The 19,334-nt window shown below is 46.3% G+C and overlaps 1 protein-coding gene across 4 annotated transcripts; it reads right to left on the minus strand.

Annotated features, from left to right (window-relative positions):
• Nucleotides 1-992: 992 nt before the first annotated feature.
• On the minus strand, nt 993-8,060 carry MYCN (MYCN proto-oncogene, bHLH transcription factor). 4 transcript variants are annotated; one of them, XM_079971268.1, is made up of 3 exons: nt 7,439-8,060; nt 4,803-5,737; nt 993-2,521 (listed from the first exon to the last, which is right to left on the minus strand). In XM_079971268.1, the coding sequence occupies exons 2-3, from the start codon at nt 5,626-5,628 to the stop codon at nt 1,923-1,925; spliced, it is 1,425 nt and encodes a 474-aa protein (XP_079827394.1). In that variant the 5' UTR covers nt 5,629-5,737; nt 7,439-8,060; the 3' UTR covers nt 993-1,922. The 4 variants fall into 4 exon arrangements, with proteins under 4 accessions (XP_079827394.1, XP_079827397.1, XP_079827396.1 ...); XM_079971271.1 differs by lacking the exon at nt 7,439-8,060 and adding an exon at nt 7,017-7,040; XM_079971270.1 differs by lacking the exon at nt 7,439-8,060 and adding an exon at nt 6,627-6,963.
• Between the last annotated feature and the right edge of the window lie 11,274 nt (nt 8,061-19,334).

The raw sequence follows: 19,334 nt of genomic DNA on the forward strand, positions 1-19,334 counted from the left end.
TATGAGCTTTACAGGCCATGCTCCATGGGCATGGCCAGGATTTTTGTTAGGGGCGGGGCAGGACTTTTGTTAAGGGAGGGGCAGAATCAGCGTGATTGGTCAGGTAGTTAAGTACAGTCGGCGTTCCGGAAGTCCTTTTGACGTCCAAAAAAGTCGGAAACCAAAGCGTGGCTTCTGATTGGCTGCAGGAAGCTGCTGCAACCAATCAGAAGCCCCGACGGATGTTCGGGTTCCAAAGAACATTTGCAAACCAGAACACTCACTTCCAGGTTTGCGGAGTTTGGGATCCAAGGTAAGACTGTATTTCTATTGTTTTACTTGATGGGGTGCAGCTGCCCCCCCTTGTCTACGCCCATGCCATGCTCCCAAGTAAACAGGCTGCCACCCTGTGCTGGCTTCCTTAGGAGTAATCCCTACCAAAGTCAACAGGATAGCTATTGTAATTTCTTTTGTTATATTCCAATGCACATTTCGGAATCAGAATCGGCACTAAACAGGCTGACCAGAATAGCAATCCTAATTGCAGGAGGTCAAGGTCCAAAATCCCTATTGGCTAATCTGAGAATGGTCATAGGCAAAATATGATCCAGATAAACACAGTTTCTGTTGATTTTTAATTCTAAAGACCACATTCTCACCTGATGAAAATCTACGTTGAACTCATTATCCCATGCCTGATCCAACCTCATATACCTGGCCTGGTCCAAAATCTAACTCTGTTTCCCAAACTTGAGTCTCCATCTGTTTTTGGACTACAGCTCCTATCATCCCTAGCTAACAAGGTCAGGGATGATGGGAATTGTAGTCTAGTCCAAAAACAGATGGAGACTCAAGTTTGGGAAGCACTGAATTCTAACTGAAGTTTGCTCAGCAAGCAATTTATTACAGGGCAATACTAAGCTGTATTACATTTTTTGCAGGCATTATTTTCTATCAATGAAAGGGACAGAAATAACGTAGAGAAATGTCTATAATAAGCAGGAAGTATAACACATCATTTAACTGCTATTTATTTTCATAAACATGAGGTATTTCAAAGTGCTATAAAGATGCAGCACTAAATGTACATCGTTGGAAGAAATTAAACACAGAACTTTGCAATTACCCAGTTCTATGCAACAAACATTAACAAATACATTAACTGGAAGAAACAGGCTAGGAAAAAAAGGCATATATAGTAAATTTTCTTTACAAAAGTTTTCTTAGTTCAAAAAAGTGATAAAGTAATATCTACTCAAAACTTTCCACAACCATTTTCATACGAAAATATAAGTATCAAATTTAGTTATGTATCAGCGTCATACTAAAGTATACAGGCAGTGTAAGAATTAGTACAGTACATAACAGAGATTAACAATATATTTGCATACAAAAACATGCTCCTCAAACATTGAGGTATTACAGTACTTAGGTATGAACTTCCAGTCTAATATTGGTAGCAAAAAGTCACCTCTCATAACCCAAGACATGTACAAAAGGCAAGTGTGGGTGTGTATTTTATTTACAGAGGTGTGGCTTGTTCCCTACTCTCTCCCCGCCCTCCCCCCCCCCCCCCCGGGTACAAAATGGTTTTGCCCCATAACACCTGGTAGAACATAAGCACCATTTAAAAAGGAATGAATATTTCCAAACTCAACTGGATGTCATAAGCAGATCCAAAGGCTCACAACATTTATAAAGAACATATACAGTTCTAGGAGGAAATACAAAAGGCATCCCCATCACGGTTTGGCAGTCTCTTCCAATTCGGAGACTGGATTGAAAAGTAAAACCAACATTCTTAACGTCAAAAAACATAACTCTCTTTAAGGAATCAAAAATGTGCAAAGTGGCAGTGGCTGTCCAGATCAGACAATTTTTAAAAACAAAACAAAAAAAACAACGCTGTTATTTTTTTGTAATATCTCTTTTTGTTTTTGTTTTTAGCAAGTCTGCATGTGCTCCAATTTTTTTATCAGCTGCTGTTGTCTGACTTGCAGTTTTTCCTTTTCTAGCAACAGCTTGTGCTCCTCGGCATGTAGCGAATGAACGTACTCGGTGGCTTTTTTCAAGATGACGACTTTTGCCGCCTTCTCGTTTTTCACCAGTTCCGGCACATGGTCCCTAAGCGTGAGGAAACTCGACCTCAGGTCGTTGCGCCGCTGGCGCTCCAAGATGTTGTGGTTACGCCGGCGCTCGCTGTCTTCCGAATCGGAGCTTCGAGGACTGGAGCTCTTGGCCTTGGGTTGGGTCATGGCTTTGACGGGACGGGGCACTTCAGTTTTTAGCTTTTTCTGGGGCGGCACCTCCTCGCTTTCGATGTAAGGCGAAGGTGCGGCGTAGTTATGCTGCTGGTGAATAGGGGCACAACGCTTTAGAAGGACTTCGTTTGGCTGAGTTCTCATGGAGGCCAAAGAGGTGGCGCTTCTGGGGCGCGTCGCAACCGTGAGGGTGGTCACGGCCTTGTAGGATGAGGACCGCCTCTTTTCCACAGTGACCACGTCGATTTCCTCGTCGTCCTCTTCCTCTTCGTCATCTTCATCTTTTAACACATCGGGGAGAGAGAGAGAAGAAACAGGGAGGTGTTACCATCTCGGGAAAGCACACCAGAAGGCTCTCAAGCATTTAGCATTAATTAGCATATATGTGTGCGAAATGAAAGCAATTCCCAGGGCAAATGCCCATGTATAAATATTTAAGCAACGCAAAGGAGGCAGGGAAACAGCATTTCAAGGTAAAAGAGAAAGGACTTTGTATACATGTGCCTTAGAGGCTACATGCTATTCTATATAGTTCTGCAGGTCTTGTAACCAAGATGTAGCTCTAGATCCACATGAAATAGCACAAAGCACTGGATTTCAAGCTGTGCAGAAAAGCAAATAAATTTGCAACCCAAATAATCATAGGATGGAAATAAATCTGGAAACGAAATACCCTAATTTGCATTTTAAGCCACCAGTCTGTGCTCTAAATTGCATGGACAATACAAGCAGGCACACAATGCACATTAAATGTACACACACACACACATCTTGCTTGACTGAAAAGGGACTGGGAAACCAAACAATTGCTGGATTTGTTCTAACAGGGAATGCAGAGCTCTTCCAGTTGGTAGCCAAAGTTTTGGTTTACTGCCAGGAAGACAGCTGTTCGGAGGAAACGCTCCTTCACTCAAAGCTGTCAAGATGCAGACATGAAGGGAGCAGCGAGTGTTTTGAAACAGGAGGCTGTTCGTCAACTTTTATGATTCTGGTCATAGGGATACTCTCATTTACATATGGGAAGCTGTGTTTATTACTATCCCTCTCTCCCACCAGGAGTGTAAACGTTTCACTTAACTTGCAGCTCAGCATTGTATTTCCGCCCTGCTAAAACACCTGCTAAATTGCTGGACGATGAGGCACAGCGTGAATTTTTGATGCCTCGTGCAAAATAAACAATCCACGCCCAGCACAAAAGAGCAAATCGCTCTTGTGTTTTCACAATAGGCTGTTGCATGCAAAACTTGTATACAGTATATATGGCAGCAGAAATGGAACCAGGTGCAGAACTGCAGTGATGTTTAGCATAAATGTGTTGTAGGCTTGCAAATTTATTTTTTTAAAATGAATTTCTTTCATCCATCCATCATCAGCGCTGCAAAAGTTTGTGTGTAAGGTAGGAGGAACCCAAACAACTGTCTGGAACTGAGTCCCCAAAGGAAACTTTTTTGGTAAGAATAATGACCTGAGAGAGGCATGTACCCTGCCACCTACTGGTCATGCTTTGTAATGTTTCTGGTAGGGAAGCAATTAAACTCGCCTACCAGTTTGGTAAGACAGTCTAGATTATTATTTTATTAATCTTTTTTAAAAAATAATAATAATGCAAGCAGGCTACATTCTACAAGCATTTTCTCCCCATGAAATAAACAAAGTACCCCTGTGTATCCTGTCTTTGCAGAGCTCCTGGGCATAAATATCAGCAGCATTCATTACCCCTCCCTCAATTCCACAGGAGTCAAATGGCTTCTCTCCTTCCCCCTCCCACCTCTGCTTTAAATCTCTCTTTCCACCTTATTGCTTTGTAGCAGAAGGTTCGCCTGGAGATCAGACCACCCTCAGTTGGTTAAGAGTGCTGTACTGATAACGCCAAGGTTGCAGGTTCAATCCTGCTGCATATTCCTGCACTGCAGGGAAGAACCACAAGGTCCCTCCCCAACTCTAGAATTCTGTGAGTAACTTCCACTCAGTCTTACTATTACTGAGACATGACCTATAGGAATATACAGATCTGTATACTTTGGTTTGGTGTGTAAAGGGGGGGGAGGGGTAAGCCTTAGCTATGATTTGGATGCAGGAAGGAAAAGGTTACAGCCTGAGAGACAAAACAAAACAAAACAACCAGAAGAGACCATTTCCTTGTTCTCTAGGTCCATAGGTAAAGAGGCAGCTCTGTCCAAATGCACCAGCCTAATGGAGATACACTGGGATCATTCAACAGCATTGGTGATCAGCCACCCATGCACTGGGGATCACCCACCCAGCTTCCTATCGATTCACAGAATCATAACCCTGAGGACCTTTTATGTCCAACCCCCTGCAATGCAGCTGTCCCATTCGGGGATCAAACCTGCAACCCCGGGAGTTATCAGCACCCTGCTCTAACCAACTGAGCTATCCAGTCATAGCTGTTGCCACTCCGGCTGGTGGCACAACTGAAGCAAGGCAGCCGTGCTACTGTGTTGGCTTGCTGCGAGGGGCAGGGGAAAGAGCGTTGCAACCCGAAACACCCCCCTCCCAATGGAGCGATGCGTGCACGCCGGAAAGCATGTGGCTATTTACCGGAATCGCTGAGCGTGTCATCGCCAGAGCTGCTGCCGGTCCGGCTGTCACTGGCTGCGCTTGGGTGGCAGCCGCTGTGCTGAGCAGGAGCTGCCACCCCTGGAACCGCCTCGCTGCCGCCGCCGCCAAGGTTCCCTCGGATCCCAGCCGCTGCAGCAGGAGCAGCCGGCTCCCTCTTGTTCATAGGGAAGGGGAAAACCACGGCTGGATCCACGCACTCCGATACCGAGTTGTTCAGCTGCGCCTGGCTGCCGCTGCCATTGTTCGCAGAGCTGCTGGCGGCGGTGGCGGTGGCTGCTGCAGCAGCGGCAGCGGCAGAGAGGGCTGTAGACCCAGCTGTGGCCGGCGCGACAGCTGTTCCTCCTTTGCTCTGCGGCTTCTCGTTGGCCGCTGCCCTCTCCAGCTTCTCGCTGGCGGAAAAGCCGCTCCACATGCAGTCCTGGATGATGATGGCGTTCAGGTTGCTGTTCTCCCCCAAGCCGGTCTCGAAGGAGTCCCCTCCATCGCCGCCGCCCCACAGGTCCGCTTCCGGGGGCAAGAGCAGCAATTCCGAAGCCCAGTCCAGAGGGTCGGCGGTTCGGAACCCCCCTAGAGTCCCCGCCCCGCCCCAACTCGAAACGGGGGCTCCCCCGGGGGGGTTTTCTTGCAGACCTGCCGGGCTGGGAGACAAGGGAGGTGTAGGCAGTAGCTCGAACTTTTTCCAGATGTCCTCCCCCGGGGGAGCAGAGTCAGGACCGCACAAATAAAAATCATCTTCGTCCGGGTAGAAGCAAGGCTGCAAGGAGTCGAATTCAAGATCTGGGTTTTTACTGACCATCCCTGGCATTTCTGCGTACTTTCCTTCCGAGAAGAAGTCTTGTGTTTTGTTTTTTTTCCACTTGGTGTGAAAGGAGATGCACTCCCCCCCCAAGCGCCTTTCCAGGCAGGATCACAAACTAAGCAGGAGAGAAGTGGGAGGGGGAAAAACAAAAACAAATTAGACTTTAAAAAAAAAAATCAGAAACGCACACCTATCCTGTGATACACTCCTACAGAAACAAAAGCTCTCCACCCACATACAGCAACAGTTCCCGGGTTTCTTCTACCTTCTGTAGGGAAACAGCAGGGAAATCTGAGCAGGGCTATATGAATGTACAAGGGCTTGTCTTCAACTCCTGCATGCTGCTGTCTCTCAAGTCTGCTCCTTGGGGCGCACCCCCTTCAATCCAGGGAGGGGAGGAAATGTTCACAGATGCAGAGAGAAATTCATCCAGCGGCAGACACCGTGTGGGGAGGGGGAGAACCCACCCACCCTCTGGATATTCGAGCAAAGTAAGAGGAAGTTTCTGCCCTCTTTTGTCATCTGCAGGCTACGCAGAGAGAGGGAAAAGGAGGACGACGGATGTTGGGGGGTGGGGGGGAATGGAGGGGAGAGGCGCTCGGCGCTACTTTGCAAATTGCCATTCCGTTCACTCCCAAGCGCGCTTCCAGAAACCCACACGCAGAGAGGGGAGTAGGAAGGCGAAATAGGAAGTCTCCCAAAGCAGCAGCAGCAGCAGCATTATGCAACAGAATGAAATTCATTCACACACACCAACACACACGCACCAGGAAAACCTCTCAATATAGGCGACAGGAAGTTTTTGCGCCACACTGATTGTGGGCAGGCAGGGTGGTTGGGGAGGAAGGGGATAATATATATATATATATATATATATATATATATATATATATATATATTGCGTTGTCAATTGCGAAAATAAAATTAAACAGAAAAACACTACAAGTTCCAACCCAAGCACCCACGATTTTGCAGGCATATTTTAAAACGGACAACACACGCACCGAAGCGCACCTCTCCATCCTGCGCGCAAAAAGCAGGATCGCGCCAGCCCAGGCATGTAAAAGTCTGCAATAGGTTTCCACCAAAGCAAAAACAAAACAAAAACCCCGTCCATGCTGCATGGACGTCGCGGGCACCGGGATATTAAAGGAAAGCAGGGGAGGGAGGAGAGGAAAGCGGGGGAGGTTTTTTTTTTCTGAAATGAAGCCCGGGATCAATAGCAATAATAACTGCTCGGAACGGAAAAGCTTTCCCGACCGGAGCTCGCCAAAGCAACCCACACCGCGGATACGAAGCCATCCCAGCTGCTGCTCTCGCCTGCCCCGCCCCCCTGATCGCTCCCACTATTGTACACGAGAGATCGCCACTATTTTTTATTATTATTATTTCACCTCCACCCAAGGCTTGCTAAATCTCCTCGCGCGGAACGCAGCAAAGGGCACAAAAGCGCAGACGCGCGCAAGCTCCTCGCGCAGCCACATCAACAGTTTTAAGCGCGGGGGGGGGGAGGCGGCGGAAATAAATAAAAATAAACCGCGGCATGGTTGGCTTGCGATGAATGAGGGAAACAGCAAACAACAACAACACACGCCTAGACAACGCGCCAACCATCAGGAGACACTAGGTATCTATCCTTCCAAACAAACAAACAAAAAAACCACAACACACCCAACGGCACCCCACCTCTCCAAATTGAGGATGGGTTGCATCGGTTAAGGCAGATTTTATTTTCTTCTTTTTTTCCCCCCTCTCCCAAGTGGCCCTTTTTGCACACACCCGCGCGCGCGCGCGCGCGCACCCGGGCACATCTTACCTGCTGGAAGGCGGTGGCTGCTGCACGAAAAATGGGTGGGTGCGTGGGGGGCGAGGGAGAGAGGACTAGGGGTGGGGGGCGCGCGAGTTAAGCCCGAGGATGTCCTTGCACTTTCCAGAGCACCAGCAAGCCCGGTCGACCCCCCCCACCCTCCAGCCGGGCTTAAGCCTCCGCATCCACCCTTGCTTGCAGACAGATGACTGTCACTGAGTGGGCTTTCAAGCTCTTGTATGTTATTAACTACCCAAAAAAAAAAAAAAAAAAATCCTGACACACCCGGAGAGGGAAAGGGGGGGGGGAGAGAGAGAGAGGGAGAGATCCAGACTTAACCCCACCCCCCTGATTTCCATAAAAGCAGGGGAGGTGCCAGGCATTTGGCGCCAAAATCCCCTCTGCTTCTTCTTTTCTTCTCTTTGCAAAGCGGCGGCAGGAGAGGCGCTTGCAAAAGAAATGCAAAGCCGCCGACGCGCACTCCCGCTGGGTTTTGCTCCGCCGCCTGATCGTGGGTGGGTCGCACACTTTGCAAAGGAGAGGAGGCGTCTCTCTTTCTCTCCCCCCCCCCCCCGCACCACCAGTTGGCAATGCCAACCGACCTGGTGGATCTAGGTGCAAGTTTACTCGGGTGCAAACCTCGCAGGGGGCAGCTCCTCATTGAAGATAAACGCCGTGCGTGACAAGCGCCCGCCTCCTTCCCGGTGTCATCCTGCCCTCCCCCCCCCCCATGTATTTTTTTTTTTTTTGCACAATATTTTTATTTTATTTTGCAAAGCTTCCGTTCAGGCAAGGGATTTTGCAGAAGGAAGCAGGGAGAGAGGGAGGTGGTGGCTGGGGTGGGGTGGGGAACACGATAATTGCTTGGGTTTTGTCTCAGGCTTTGTTGCAAGTATGCGTTGACCTGGGATTGCGTAGGACGGGGGAAAGAGGGAAGCTGCAACGTCTTCGTCTTTAAACGGACAAGTGCCTGCGGAAGAGGTTTGCCCTGGGGCTGCTGAGGGTAAAATAAATAATGCACCCCGCCTCCCCAAATTCCCCGAGCCTCTCCAGTTGTGTACATCCGTCTTTCGCCCCCCTCCTTGGCTTCCGACATTGTATATGAATCCTGCACAACGGTTGCAGGACAGAGCAGCTTCGCTCTGCAAAAGGCGACCCCTCGCGGATGCAGAAAGAGAAACAAGCGTTCTGAACAATATCCGAGCGTAGGCAAACGTATTACATGTATGACCTCACCCAAGCTAGGTAAACACTACGCGAGCAAGAAGTCCCGTTCTCCTTTCTGTTGGTTTAATTTTCGTTTATTTATTTAGATTATTTACAACCCGCTTTCCGAATGGAATTCGCCAAAAGGGCACGTGCGTCTGCGCACGGAGACAAACAGTTAAAAGTGCAATAAAATCAGATGGCAAGATAAGAGAAGAGGCAAATTGGAAGCACATGACATTAGAAACTACTGCTTCAAAAGAGAATACTCACCTAAGGTTAGAATCCTGCAGAGGCTTATTCGGGAGTTAAGCTCCACTGAAATAAGGAGTCTCCTTATTAGCCATATACAGTGGTACCTTGGGTTAAGAACTTAATTCGTTCCGGAGGTCTGTTCTTAACTTGAAACTGTTCTTAACCTGAAGCACCAGTTTAGCTAATGGGACCTCCTGCTGCTGCCGCGCCGATGGAGCACGATTTCCGTTCTCATCCTGAAGCAAAGTTCTTAACCCGAGGTAATATTTCTGGGTTAGTGGAGTCTGTAAGCTGATGCGTATGTAACCCGAGGTACCACTGTATAGGGTTGCCATGTAACCAGGACATGTCCTCTTTTTCATGGGTAGAGTCGTCATAGCGATCCATAGTTAAAAGCAGAAGTTGGCCAACGTGTCCTCTTTTTTGCTCTTCAAAATGTGGCAACCCTAACAGAATTCTGCAGTACCAAAAGAAAAAAATAATCCTGTAGTGGAAAGTGAATTCACTAGCTGGGGTTGGGGGCAGCACACACAAAAAAGCATGCCACACATAGGTGCCAACTCTATGGGGCCCTGGTTCTTTTGGCATCCCCAATGACATTTTTAGCCATCCCCCATAGCGGGTGGTGCTGTGGGTTAAACCACAGAGCCTAGGGCTTGCCGATCAGAAGGTTGGTGGTTCGAATCCCCGCAAGGGGGTGAGCTCCCATTGTTTGGTCCCAGCTCCTGCCCACCTAGCAGTTCGAAAGCACGCCAGTGCAAGTAGATAAATAGGTACCGCTCCAGCGGTACGGTAAACGGCGTTTCCGTGCGCTGCTCTGGTTCGCCAGAAGCGGCTTAGTCACGCTGGCCACATGGCCCGGAAGCTGTATGCCGGCTCTCGGCCAATAAAGCAAGATGAGCACCGCAACCCCAGAGTCGGTCACGACTGGACCTAATGGTCAGGGGTCCCTTTACCTTTACCTATATATTTTCTGCAAGTTGGCTCCTCCCTTGGGTAGCCACCTCCTGCCACCGCCACCCAGCCGCCCTCTTTCCCCATCTTGCTTTCCAGCTTTTGGCACCATTTCTGAACACACCTGAGCTGGGGCAGCTGGGGAGAGGCAGGTCAGCCAGCCAGTAGGAAAGGCCAGCAGCCGGGTTTGGGGTGGGGTAGCTGAGCAATCCGAAACTTCTTGTATTTGGGCGAGGAGAACGAGGCTAGTGGGTGGGCAAGAAGGGGAGGGTAGTACACTCCACAGAAGTGCAGGGAGGGGGGCAATATTTTCTTCCAGTTGGCGCCTATGATGCCCAAATATCCTCAGTTGCAGATTTTAGGTGTGGGAAGGAGTATGTGGCAAATTGTCTCCCTTAGGTATTCTGGGCCCAGACAGTACAATGCTTCAATGATAAAATCCAGGCAACTTGAATTCAGCCCCAAAACAAATCAGCAATGAGGGGAACTCAAGGAAAATAAGTTCTACATGCTCCCTAGATGTAACACTGAAATTGTTGCGTGCTGAGCAGGTTGCAGGTTCCAAACAGCCTCCAAGGGCAGCCCCTCATGTAGTGCTTTACAGTAGTCCAGCTGGAAGATTTATCGGCCACACACTGGCTTTAATACCTCAGAAAAGGCATAGCTGCCTAATGAACAGAAGCTGGCCATCCAGGATGAGGCTTGGGTCCAGAAACTTCTGTTTGCTGGATCTTTGAACTTTCAGCTCTAGTTGAAAACATCCCCCTTTTTTTTGTTTTGCTGAAGCCATGCAGAAAATCTGGCATTGGTGGTGTGAGACTTGACAGGTGCTCCCGTCTGTTGTATGGCTTTGTCTTGCGTTGCACAAATGGAAGGAACATGATGTGGGTAGGCTGAAGGCTTCATTAACTTCTGTACATTTGCCTGTTCCTCAGTTTTTCAAGCTCGTGAGTCAGACCGAATGCTTCGGTAATCAAATTTGGCTCCCATACTTCTTTATCCTCGGTTTCTGCCTCGCTCGGTACCATAACAAAACAAAAAAATCACATTGATGCTACAACCTCAAATCTACATGGGAGTTTGTTTCCCTTACAGCCACCTGCAGCTTTGAACGTGTTTCTTTTACTTGCACACCCAAGTTTTCTTTGTGGATCAGAAAGGAAATTTTCAGTCTCCCGGTCGCATGCTGAATTGATTTCTGTTCCTGCCCCCTCCCCTTTGTTGAGCACACAAGCTTCCCTTAGTGATGGGTTCTCTAGGTACAATTGTCAAAGCCATTATGTAATTGAAGTAACTCACTCCATGCGTCCTGGCTTCCCAGCACTGCACAGAAATAGCCCATAGAAACCATCTGCGTCCTGATTACAAAGGACTCGAGTATGAACGCTCGCCAGCTTCAGCAAAGTGATCCAGGAGCAGGGCTTCTGCAGAGTTTGGGATCCAGGTATTACAATTTGCTCTCAAAGTGCCTGTCATCTGATGCATATTGAGAGTGCAAAAGTAGATTTGGCACAGGAATCTATTTCAACAGGACAAATTGCTGAAAAGGAGAAGGAGAAAGTTGCTGTTGTCGAACCAAAAGTAATACAAGGGGGAGCCTTAGCCTTACAGAGGCAAATTGAGGACTACAAGTTGAGGCCCTTTATGATTGAGACTAGAAAAAGTCAGATTTTGAAGATCGGAGCCTGGCCTGGACTTGAAAAGGAAAGTTGGAAAGATCCCTCTATGCAGGGATTAACTGACTTTTGGAATATGGACTTGGGTCAGGAGGAGATTGGAGTTCTGGGGGCCTTTGGATTTGGAGGAATTTTGAAACATGCCCGGAAATACTTTATGGATCCTAGTTTTAATTATGGAAATCTGGCTGACCTGTCGAGAAGGAATAAAAGTATCGTTGGATTGGAGTTTCCCCGAGATCTGCTCTTCAGCATCAAAGAATATGAAGAAGACTGGCAGAAGGGACGTGGAAAAGAGTTAAGAGCCTCGGACATAAGATCTCCAGGTTGATGGACTGTATGGAGTTGACGGAAGTGGCTGGTAGAGTCCGAGACTGGGGAGAGGAAGGAGATGGTGGAAGAAGATTGGAAATTTAAAGTCTATATATAGAAATATTGTAAAATTAATGAGTGATAGAAAAATGTTGGAAGGAAATTTTATGGCTTTAGCTGAAATGCTATAAGGAGTTAAGCTTAAATAAGTATACTACATTTATAAGATAGAAAATAGAGAAAGATGGAAAGGAATTGCTGAAACAATTAATGGAAGTGGAATACAAAGAGGGAGGTGAGAGGAGGTCAATGATACAAGGGAATGAAAGATAGAATATGGAAAAGGTATTATGTATGTTTTTAAATTGTTTTTGTTTTGTTTGGGTTAGTGTATTGTGTTAGTTTAATGTGTTAAGGTTGTGTTTTGTATTGTTTATGTATTGTATTGTTTTTTCTCTTTTTTATTCTTTTTTGTCTTCTTTCTTCCTTTTCTTTTTTGTAAGCTTTAAAAGTAATAAATATTATTTTTTTTTTTAAAAAAAAGAGAGAGTGCAAAAGTAATAATAATAATAATAATTCTCTTTCATCTGCAAAAAAAAGTTATTTCCTGTTATCGCAATGGGTGGTACGTATGCAGGCAAGGAGAAGTTGTACATTGTGATGACTTTGAGAAGTTGTCGTATCTGTCTTGAGTGTTTGGTAGATTCCTCCCAGGGAAAACCGAGCCACCCAACATCAGGAACAGAAGAGGAGTCCTAATACATCTCCTGGAGGTATTTAAGCAGACGATGCGTCAAGGATGCTGTAGTTGCTCCCTGCATTGGAGATCTTGCATTATTGCATTGAACGACTTCCAGGGCCACTTTGAACACTGAGCATTCTGAACTCAGCATAGTATTCTCTCCCATAGGAGTGAATAACATCCGTTCACATGGGATCAGCGTTCGAAACTGACCCCATTGTTCTAGGCGTGTTTTGTGATGGGGAATTTCATTAAGATGAGCAATTTCTGAGCTCTGGGCGTCTAAGGTTTCAGATTAAAACTTCCACTGCTGGAACGAAAGGAGGGTCTTTTTTGCGTGTTCAGACCCAGAGACTTCCTCCCTAAATAAACACACACTTGACTCAAATTTTAGTTTTGGTTTTTGGCAGAATTTAGGCCACAGCTTTACTGATTACAGAAAAGTGAGTGGTTGCATAGACTCTGGTTCGACTAGCTCCCTGCACCCTTGCAGGGAGCGCTGACCCAGGGCACCAGCATAGGTCAGTCAAGGGTGAACACCTGAGGCAGGTGAAAAGCCTGGGAACAGACTCTGTTCACTCCCCAGAAGCTCCCCTGGACTCAGTCATGGGCACAAGCCCCTCTCAGGGGTTGACCAAACCAAGTTGAGTCCTTGGATTCCTTTAATGGAATACCCTTCACATAGGGATGGGGAGACCGTTCTCCCATCCCTATCACATGAACCAGTGCCTATCCGCAACCTTACAAGTTGTGACGATTTGCTACATGGCAGGCGAAACCCAAATGGCAGCAGCCAATCAGCCAAGTGGGGAAAATTCCTGCCATGCCCCTGTTCCAACGACAGATGACACATGACGGCATAGCAAGGTCAATCGCAAAATGCCCTAAAGGTAGGGAGAGGTGGGCGGGTGTTCCGATATAGGAGCTGAAAGATGAAGCTCTGGGTCATGTGCATAGGTATAAATATGCGTTTAGACTGCACCTCATTGACCAGATTAAACCCCTCAATGAGGGACCTACCAATCGGGTGTTGTGGCTATCCAGTAGACCCACCCACAACCAGGAGGTCAGTCTGCAGGTCTCACCGCAACATGTGCCCTCTTTTAGGGAGGAACGATTTCTGCCTCCTCACTTCCAGCCGCTCTCTGAGGACTGGAGAAGAGATCCCCCATAATAATATTAGGGGGCAGGTAGGCAGGGGAAGCATGGTTTTGTTTTTTGCAGTTTTCAGATGAGGACTAGACCATGTGAAAAATGAACATAAGATTTTAGCTCAGGGGTCAGCAAACTTTTTCAGCAGGGGGCCGGTCCACTGTCCCTCAGATTTTGTGAGGGGCTGGACTATATTTTTTTGGGGGGAGAACAAATTCCTATGCCCCACAAATAACCCAGATATGCATTTTAAATAAAAGCACACATTGCACTCATGTAAAAACACCAGGCAGGCCCCACAAATAACCCAGAGGTGCATTTTAAATAAAAGGACACATTCTACTCATGTAAAAATACGCTGACTCCTGGACCGTCCGCGGGCCGGATTTAGAAGGCAATTGGGCCAGATCTAGCCCCCGGGCCTTAGTTTGCTTACCCATGTTTTAGCTGCAGTTCATTCATTTTCAGCTTTGTATTCTTGTTATATATAAAAAAATACAGATTCCGTTGTGGCACCCATAACCTAGGTATAAGGTGCCATTTAGCTCCTAGCCTTCATACCTCAGTTTCTAACACTGCATGGGATGCCACTGGAATGAGGTCTAATGTTGCTTTATTCCCCCTGGCCATTAAGCACCAACCTTGTTCCCATCTATCTTCTCTTACTCCTTCATCTGCGTAGTCCCACCTTGGTTCCAAGTGATGCAACATTCTGAGCTAAGCTTTGTCTAAACTGGGAGTTGGGTTCAGAGAACCACCTCTGAATCGTCACCATCCCGAACTTCATGCCAATCAACAGGAGAGGAGTATGTTCCTAGGCATGTGCAGAATACACATATTTTCTGCCGCTCCAGAGGGTAGCACCTGAACCAATGGAATCAAATTTCAAGAAAGGAGATTCTGACTAAACATTAGGAAGAACTTCATGTCGGTGAGAGCTGTTCAAGTGCTCACTGAGGTCCAGTGCCAAGAGCCTTCTGGCAGTTCCCTCACTGCGAGAAGCCAACTTACAGGGAACCAGGCAGAGGGCCTTCTTGGTAGTGGCACCTGCCCTGTGGAACGCCCTCCCATCAGATGTCAAAGAGACAAACAACTACCAGATTTTTAGAAGACATCTGAAGGCAGCCCTGTTTGGGGAAGCTTTTAATGTTTGATGGACTACTGTATTTTAATATTCTGTTGAAAGCCACCCAGAGTGGCTGGGAAAACCCAGTCAGATGGGCGGGGAATGAATGAATGAATGAATGAATGAATGAATGAATGAATGAATAAATAAATAAATAAATTATTATTATTATTATTATTATTATTATTATTATTATTATTAAACAATGGAACGGTCTCCTTCCGGGGCGGGGGGGCGGGGTGGACTCTCATTGGTTGAAGGTTTCTTTAACAGAAGTTGGACGGTCGTCTGTCAGGGATTCTTTAGCCATGTTTCATGTATTCCAGGGGCTGGACTAGACGGCTTTGGTGGGTCTCTTCCAACTCAACAATTCTATGTAGAATTTTGTGGGGTGCTCTCCCCAGGGAGGTTCACCTGGCGCCGGTATTGAGAATGGTGTGTTGAGAAAGAACACATCAGAATTGTTTTTTCAAATCAGTCCTGCCTTTATAAATGCCCAGATTGGATATGCATGGGATAAACCAGTAGTACAGACTAACCCTGAGTAAGTCACCATGGTCTCTCATTGCTAGCAGATGACTTGTGCAGAGCAGTGCAATTCCCCCACACTTCATTGAAATGATTCCCATTCTTTCAAACACGAGAGGGTGAGGAAGTAAATTTCTCCCGCAGCTGTCCCTAGAATTTGCCTTATTTCACATAAGATTGCCAAGAAAGAAAAAAAGAATATTCTCCAAGCATTTTTCTGAAAATAAAAGCACATTTCTCCACAAGAGAAATGGTACTCCCCCAAGAAAACACACTACATAATGCCATAATAATATAATATAATATAATATAATATAATATAATATAATATAATAATATATAATATAATATAATATAATAATATATAATATAATATAATAATATATAATATAATATAATATAATAATATATAATATATATAATGCCTAATGCCAAAATATTCTTAAAATGCCCAATTCAGATTTCATTTTTAAGTCTTCTTAATTTCAGAGTGAACCATAGGTATCAACACCTTTTTTCTTTTTTAAAACTACAAATTAAATTGTATTCAGAAATACGTTCCTCCCTGATCACTTTACGAGTCTTTATGATTTATTTGTAAAACCTATTTAAAAAGCTGGGTCTAATATTTCTCCTCCTCAAAGTAGCCAAGGACTACTGGAAAGCGTAATCCCAAAGCGTAGATAGAAAAAGGCTTAAAAGGAGGATTAAAAGCAAAAATCAGCTTTAAGCCAATAATATGTTTTAGGAAATATTTTTCATAGTAGCGCTCAAGATTCTGGGTTTGCATTCCTGATGGGATGGAAACGTCTTTGCAGCAGTCTTTAATCCCTTGTGAATGCCAGCAAATAAATAATGTCAGAATGTGCAAAACTGGGCGGAAATCAGAATTATTTTTATGCTCTTCAGCTTTAGTTTGACTTGGGACTAATGAATAGAGTATGTTGTCGCTGTTGTTGTTGTTGTTGTTGTTGTTGTTGTTGTTGTATTTGTACTGAGCCGATCTGGCTGGGTTGCCCCAGCCACTCTAGGCAGCTTAGACCTGCAATTTTACTTCCTACTCCCTGTGCTTCTGAACATAAGAGCATGAGAAGCAGGTGTTCTAAACCACTGAGATTCTTGGGCTTGCCGTTCAGAAGTCAGCAGTTTGAATCCCTGCAACGGGGTGAGCTCCCATTGCTCTGTCCCAGCTCTTGCCAACCTAGCAGTTCAAAAGCACACTAGCGCTAGTAGATAAATAGGTACCACTGCGGCAGGAAGGTAAACAGTGTTTCTGTGCACTCTGGTTTCTGTCACAGTGTCCCGTTGCGCCAGAAGCGGTTTAGTCATGCTGGCCACATGACTTGGAAAGGTGTCTATGGAAAAACACCAGCTCCCTCGGCCTGAAAGCAAGATGAGCGCTGCAACTCCATAGTCACCTTTGGCTGGACCTAACCGTCCAGGGGTCCTTTGCCTTTACCTACCTTACCCCACCAATCTGGCTGGGTTGCCCCAAACACTCTAGGCAGCTTAGACCTGCAATTTTACTCCCCACTCCCTATATGTTTGAACGTAAGAGCATGAAAAGAGCCCTGCTGGATCCAGCCAAAAGTGCATTTAGTACAGTGGCCAACCAGATGGCTATGGGAAGCCCAAATCCAGACCTGAGTTGCAAGTGGCATTAAAGATAGTACAACTAATGGCTAGTAGGCACTGATGGTCGTGCCCTCCATGAATGTGTCTAATCCTCTTCTAAATCCATCCAAATTGGTGACCGTCATCGATTCTAGGAGGGTTGAATTCTCACATTCCCCAACAACCGGTATTAAGAGGCATAGTGCCTCTAAAACTGGACCTAGTCATCCTGCCCAGTAGCCACCCTTGATAATGTTCACAAATTTGCTCCATCTCCTTTCAGTTTTCCAAGCTGGTGACTTTCGTTTCATAGTTTGGCTATGCTCATCCCCACTCCTACTTCCCTATCTGTTATGTACTGAGCTTGGATCCTAGAACAATAGGCAGGTGGGATCCTAGAAGGCAGCAACCTGATTGGTCTGCAGGAGCTGCCCAATCAGGCTCCAGGAGGAAGTGAATCAACAACCTGATTGGCCCGCAGGAGCAGCCCAATCAGGCTCCAGGAGGAAGTGAATCAGCAACCTGATTGGCCTACAGGATTAGTCCAATCAGGCTCCAGGAGGGGAGTTGAATCAGCCAATCATGCGGGACCCATTCTGTAAATAATGTATATATAGCCAGACATTTTGGGGGGAAAGCACTCACTCACTATGTACCATGAGCTGAAATAAAGAACATGAAATCAACACTCAAGTCTGAGTATATTTCACTATTCATGTCTTTTTCTTCCCTCCTCTTTCTCTTGTTTCCCTCTCGCCACCCATGCCCACTTCTCTCTTTCTGGCCGCTGTCCTTCTTTTCAAACTTCTCCCACAATGTTGTGTAATATAAAAACGCAAAAAATGCATAATAAGAACAAGAACAACCCAATATTTGACCCCTTCCCTCGCTCCCCAACACATTTTAAAAGGGCATTTAAAAGGGTATATACATAAAAAGCAATAGCAGTAGAAATAATAAACAACAATGAGGCGATTTTATTTATTATTTAATTTGCTACATTTACACCTCCCTTTTCTTCCAAGTGTCTCATGGTGGTCTGCGTAGTTTTCTTCCTCCTCATTTTATCCTCCAACAACTCGGTGAGCTAAGTAAGGCTCAGAGGCGGTCGGTGACTTGCCCAAAGTGAGTTTCATGACTGAACAGGGATTTGAACCCTGGTCTCCCAGGTCCTAGTCCAACACTCTAACCACTACACCACTTGCCGCCTCCTCTATTTTTTCCAACTATAGTAAGGAGGTGCAGGGAGACAGCCTGATATCTCCCACAGCACAGGGCTGGGTTTCCCCGAGTGGGGAATGCAGTTTTGTGCTATGACAGACATATATATATAAGCCTGTCTTCATTAGCCGCCAGCCCCCAATCTCAAATATCTCCAAATGGCATCAATAGAGGGGGTGGGGGGAATATCCCCACTGAGAGTGGGCTTCAAGCGTGAATCCTTTAGCTTTTGCTTTTGGAATCTGCTTTATGTTTGAGGTAGAAGGCTTTCATTTCCTGCATCTGATACTCATTTTCGAACATAAGCTGAAAGGAGGATTAACCCTGAAAGCATTCGCAGCTCTGGACATTTAGGATGGTAGCCCCCAATGGACGCTACAGAGCATGCGCTGTAGACTTGAGAGCCCTGGGTTCAGATACCGCTTTCAGCTATTAAAACCTCGGACTTGGTAGTCACGAGGTCCACAGGCTGCTGAGGAGGTAGAATAGACCGTGGCACTTTAGGCTGCAGGTGGCAGGCGCCATTTTTAAATACTGTTGTACATTCGAAACCAGGGACTGAAGCAGCTGCCTCAGGCAGCAGAATCCCGCAAGAATCCCACCCACGCCTGCCATCGCTGCCAGGGTTACGCAACTTCTGGCAAGATCTTGTTGTAATCTCGCGCGCCCCTGGTAAGTGAGGTTTGGCGGTGGGCGGCACCTTCCTGTTTCGCCTCACGCAGTGAAACAGGACAACAAGGTGTCACCTGTTCAAAACTCCCCACAAATAGCACCACCAAATAGTAAAGGGAATTTACGCCACATCTATATCTATATATCTTGGGATGGTGTGTTTTTAAACATGAGGAGACATTTCAAAATGGTGTGCCCCACTTGCAGCTTGAAGTGGCACCTTCTACTCAACTAGGGTTGCCATATTTTAAAAAGTAAAAGCCAGGGCACCCTGGAAGTTGTTGAACTTTTTAAATAAAGACCCCAATAGTGTTGAGTTTTGTTTTTGTTGTTGTTGTTTGTTGAGGAGATCACCTACAGTGGTGCCCTGCAAGACGAATGCCTCGCAAGACGGAAAACTCGCTAGACAAAAGAGTTTTCCGTTTTGGAGGTGCTTCGCAAAACGAA

Source organism: Podarcis cretensis, assembly GCF_951804945.1.
Source record: "Podarcis cretensis genome assembly, chromosome: 3".
Lineage (NCBI taxonomy): Eukaryota > Metazoa > Chordata > Lepidosauria > Squamata > Lacertidae > Podarcis > Podarcis cretensis.

Bases quoted from the DNA above. Each gene is read 5' to 3' on its own strand.
- MYCN (XM_079971268.1), bottom strand. From the start codon at position 5,628: ATGCCAGGGATGGTCAGTAAAAACCCAGATCTTGAATTCGACTCCTTG. The intron at 2,522-4,802 runs GTAAATAGCCAC...ATGTGTTAAAAG, and splicing joins TGACACGCTCAGCGATTCCG to ATGAAGATGACGAAGAGGAA.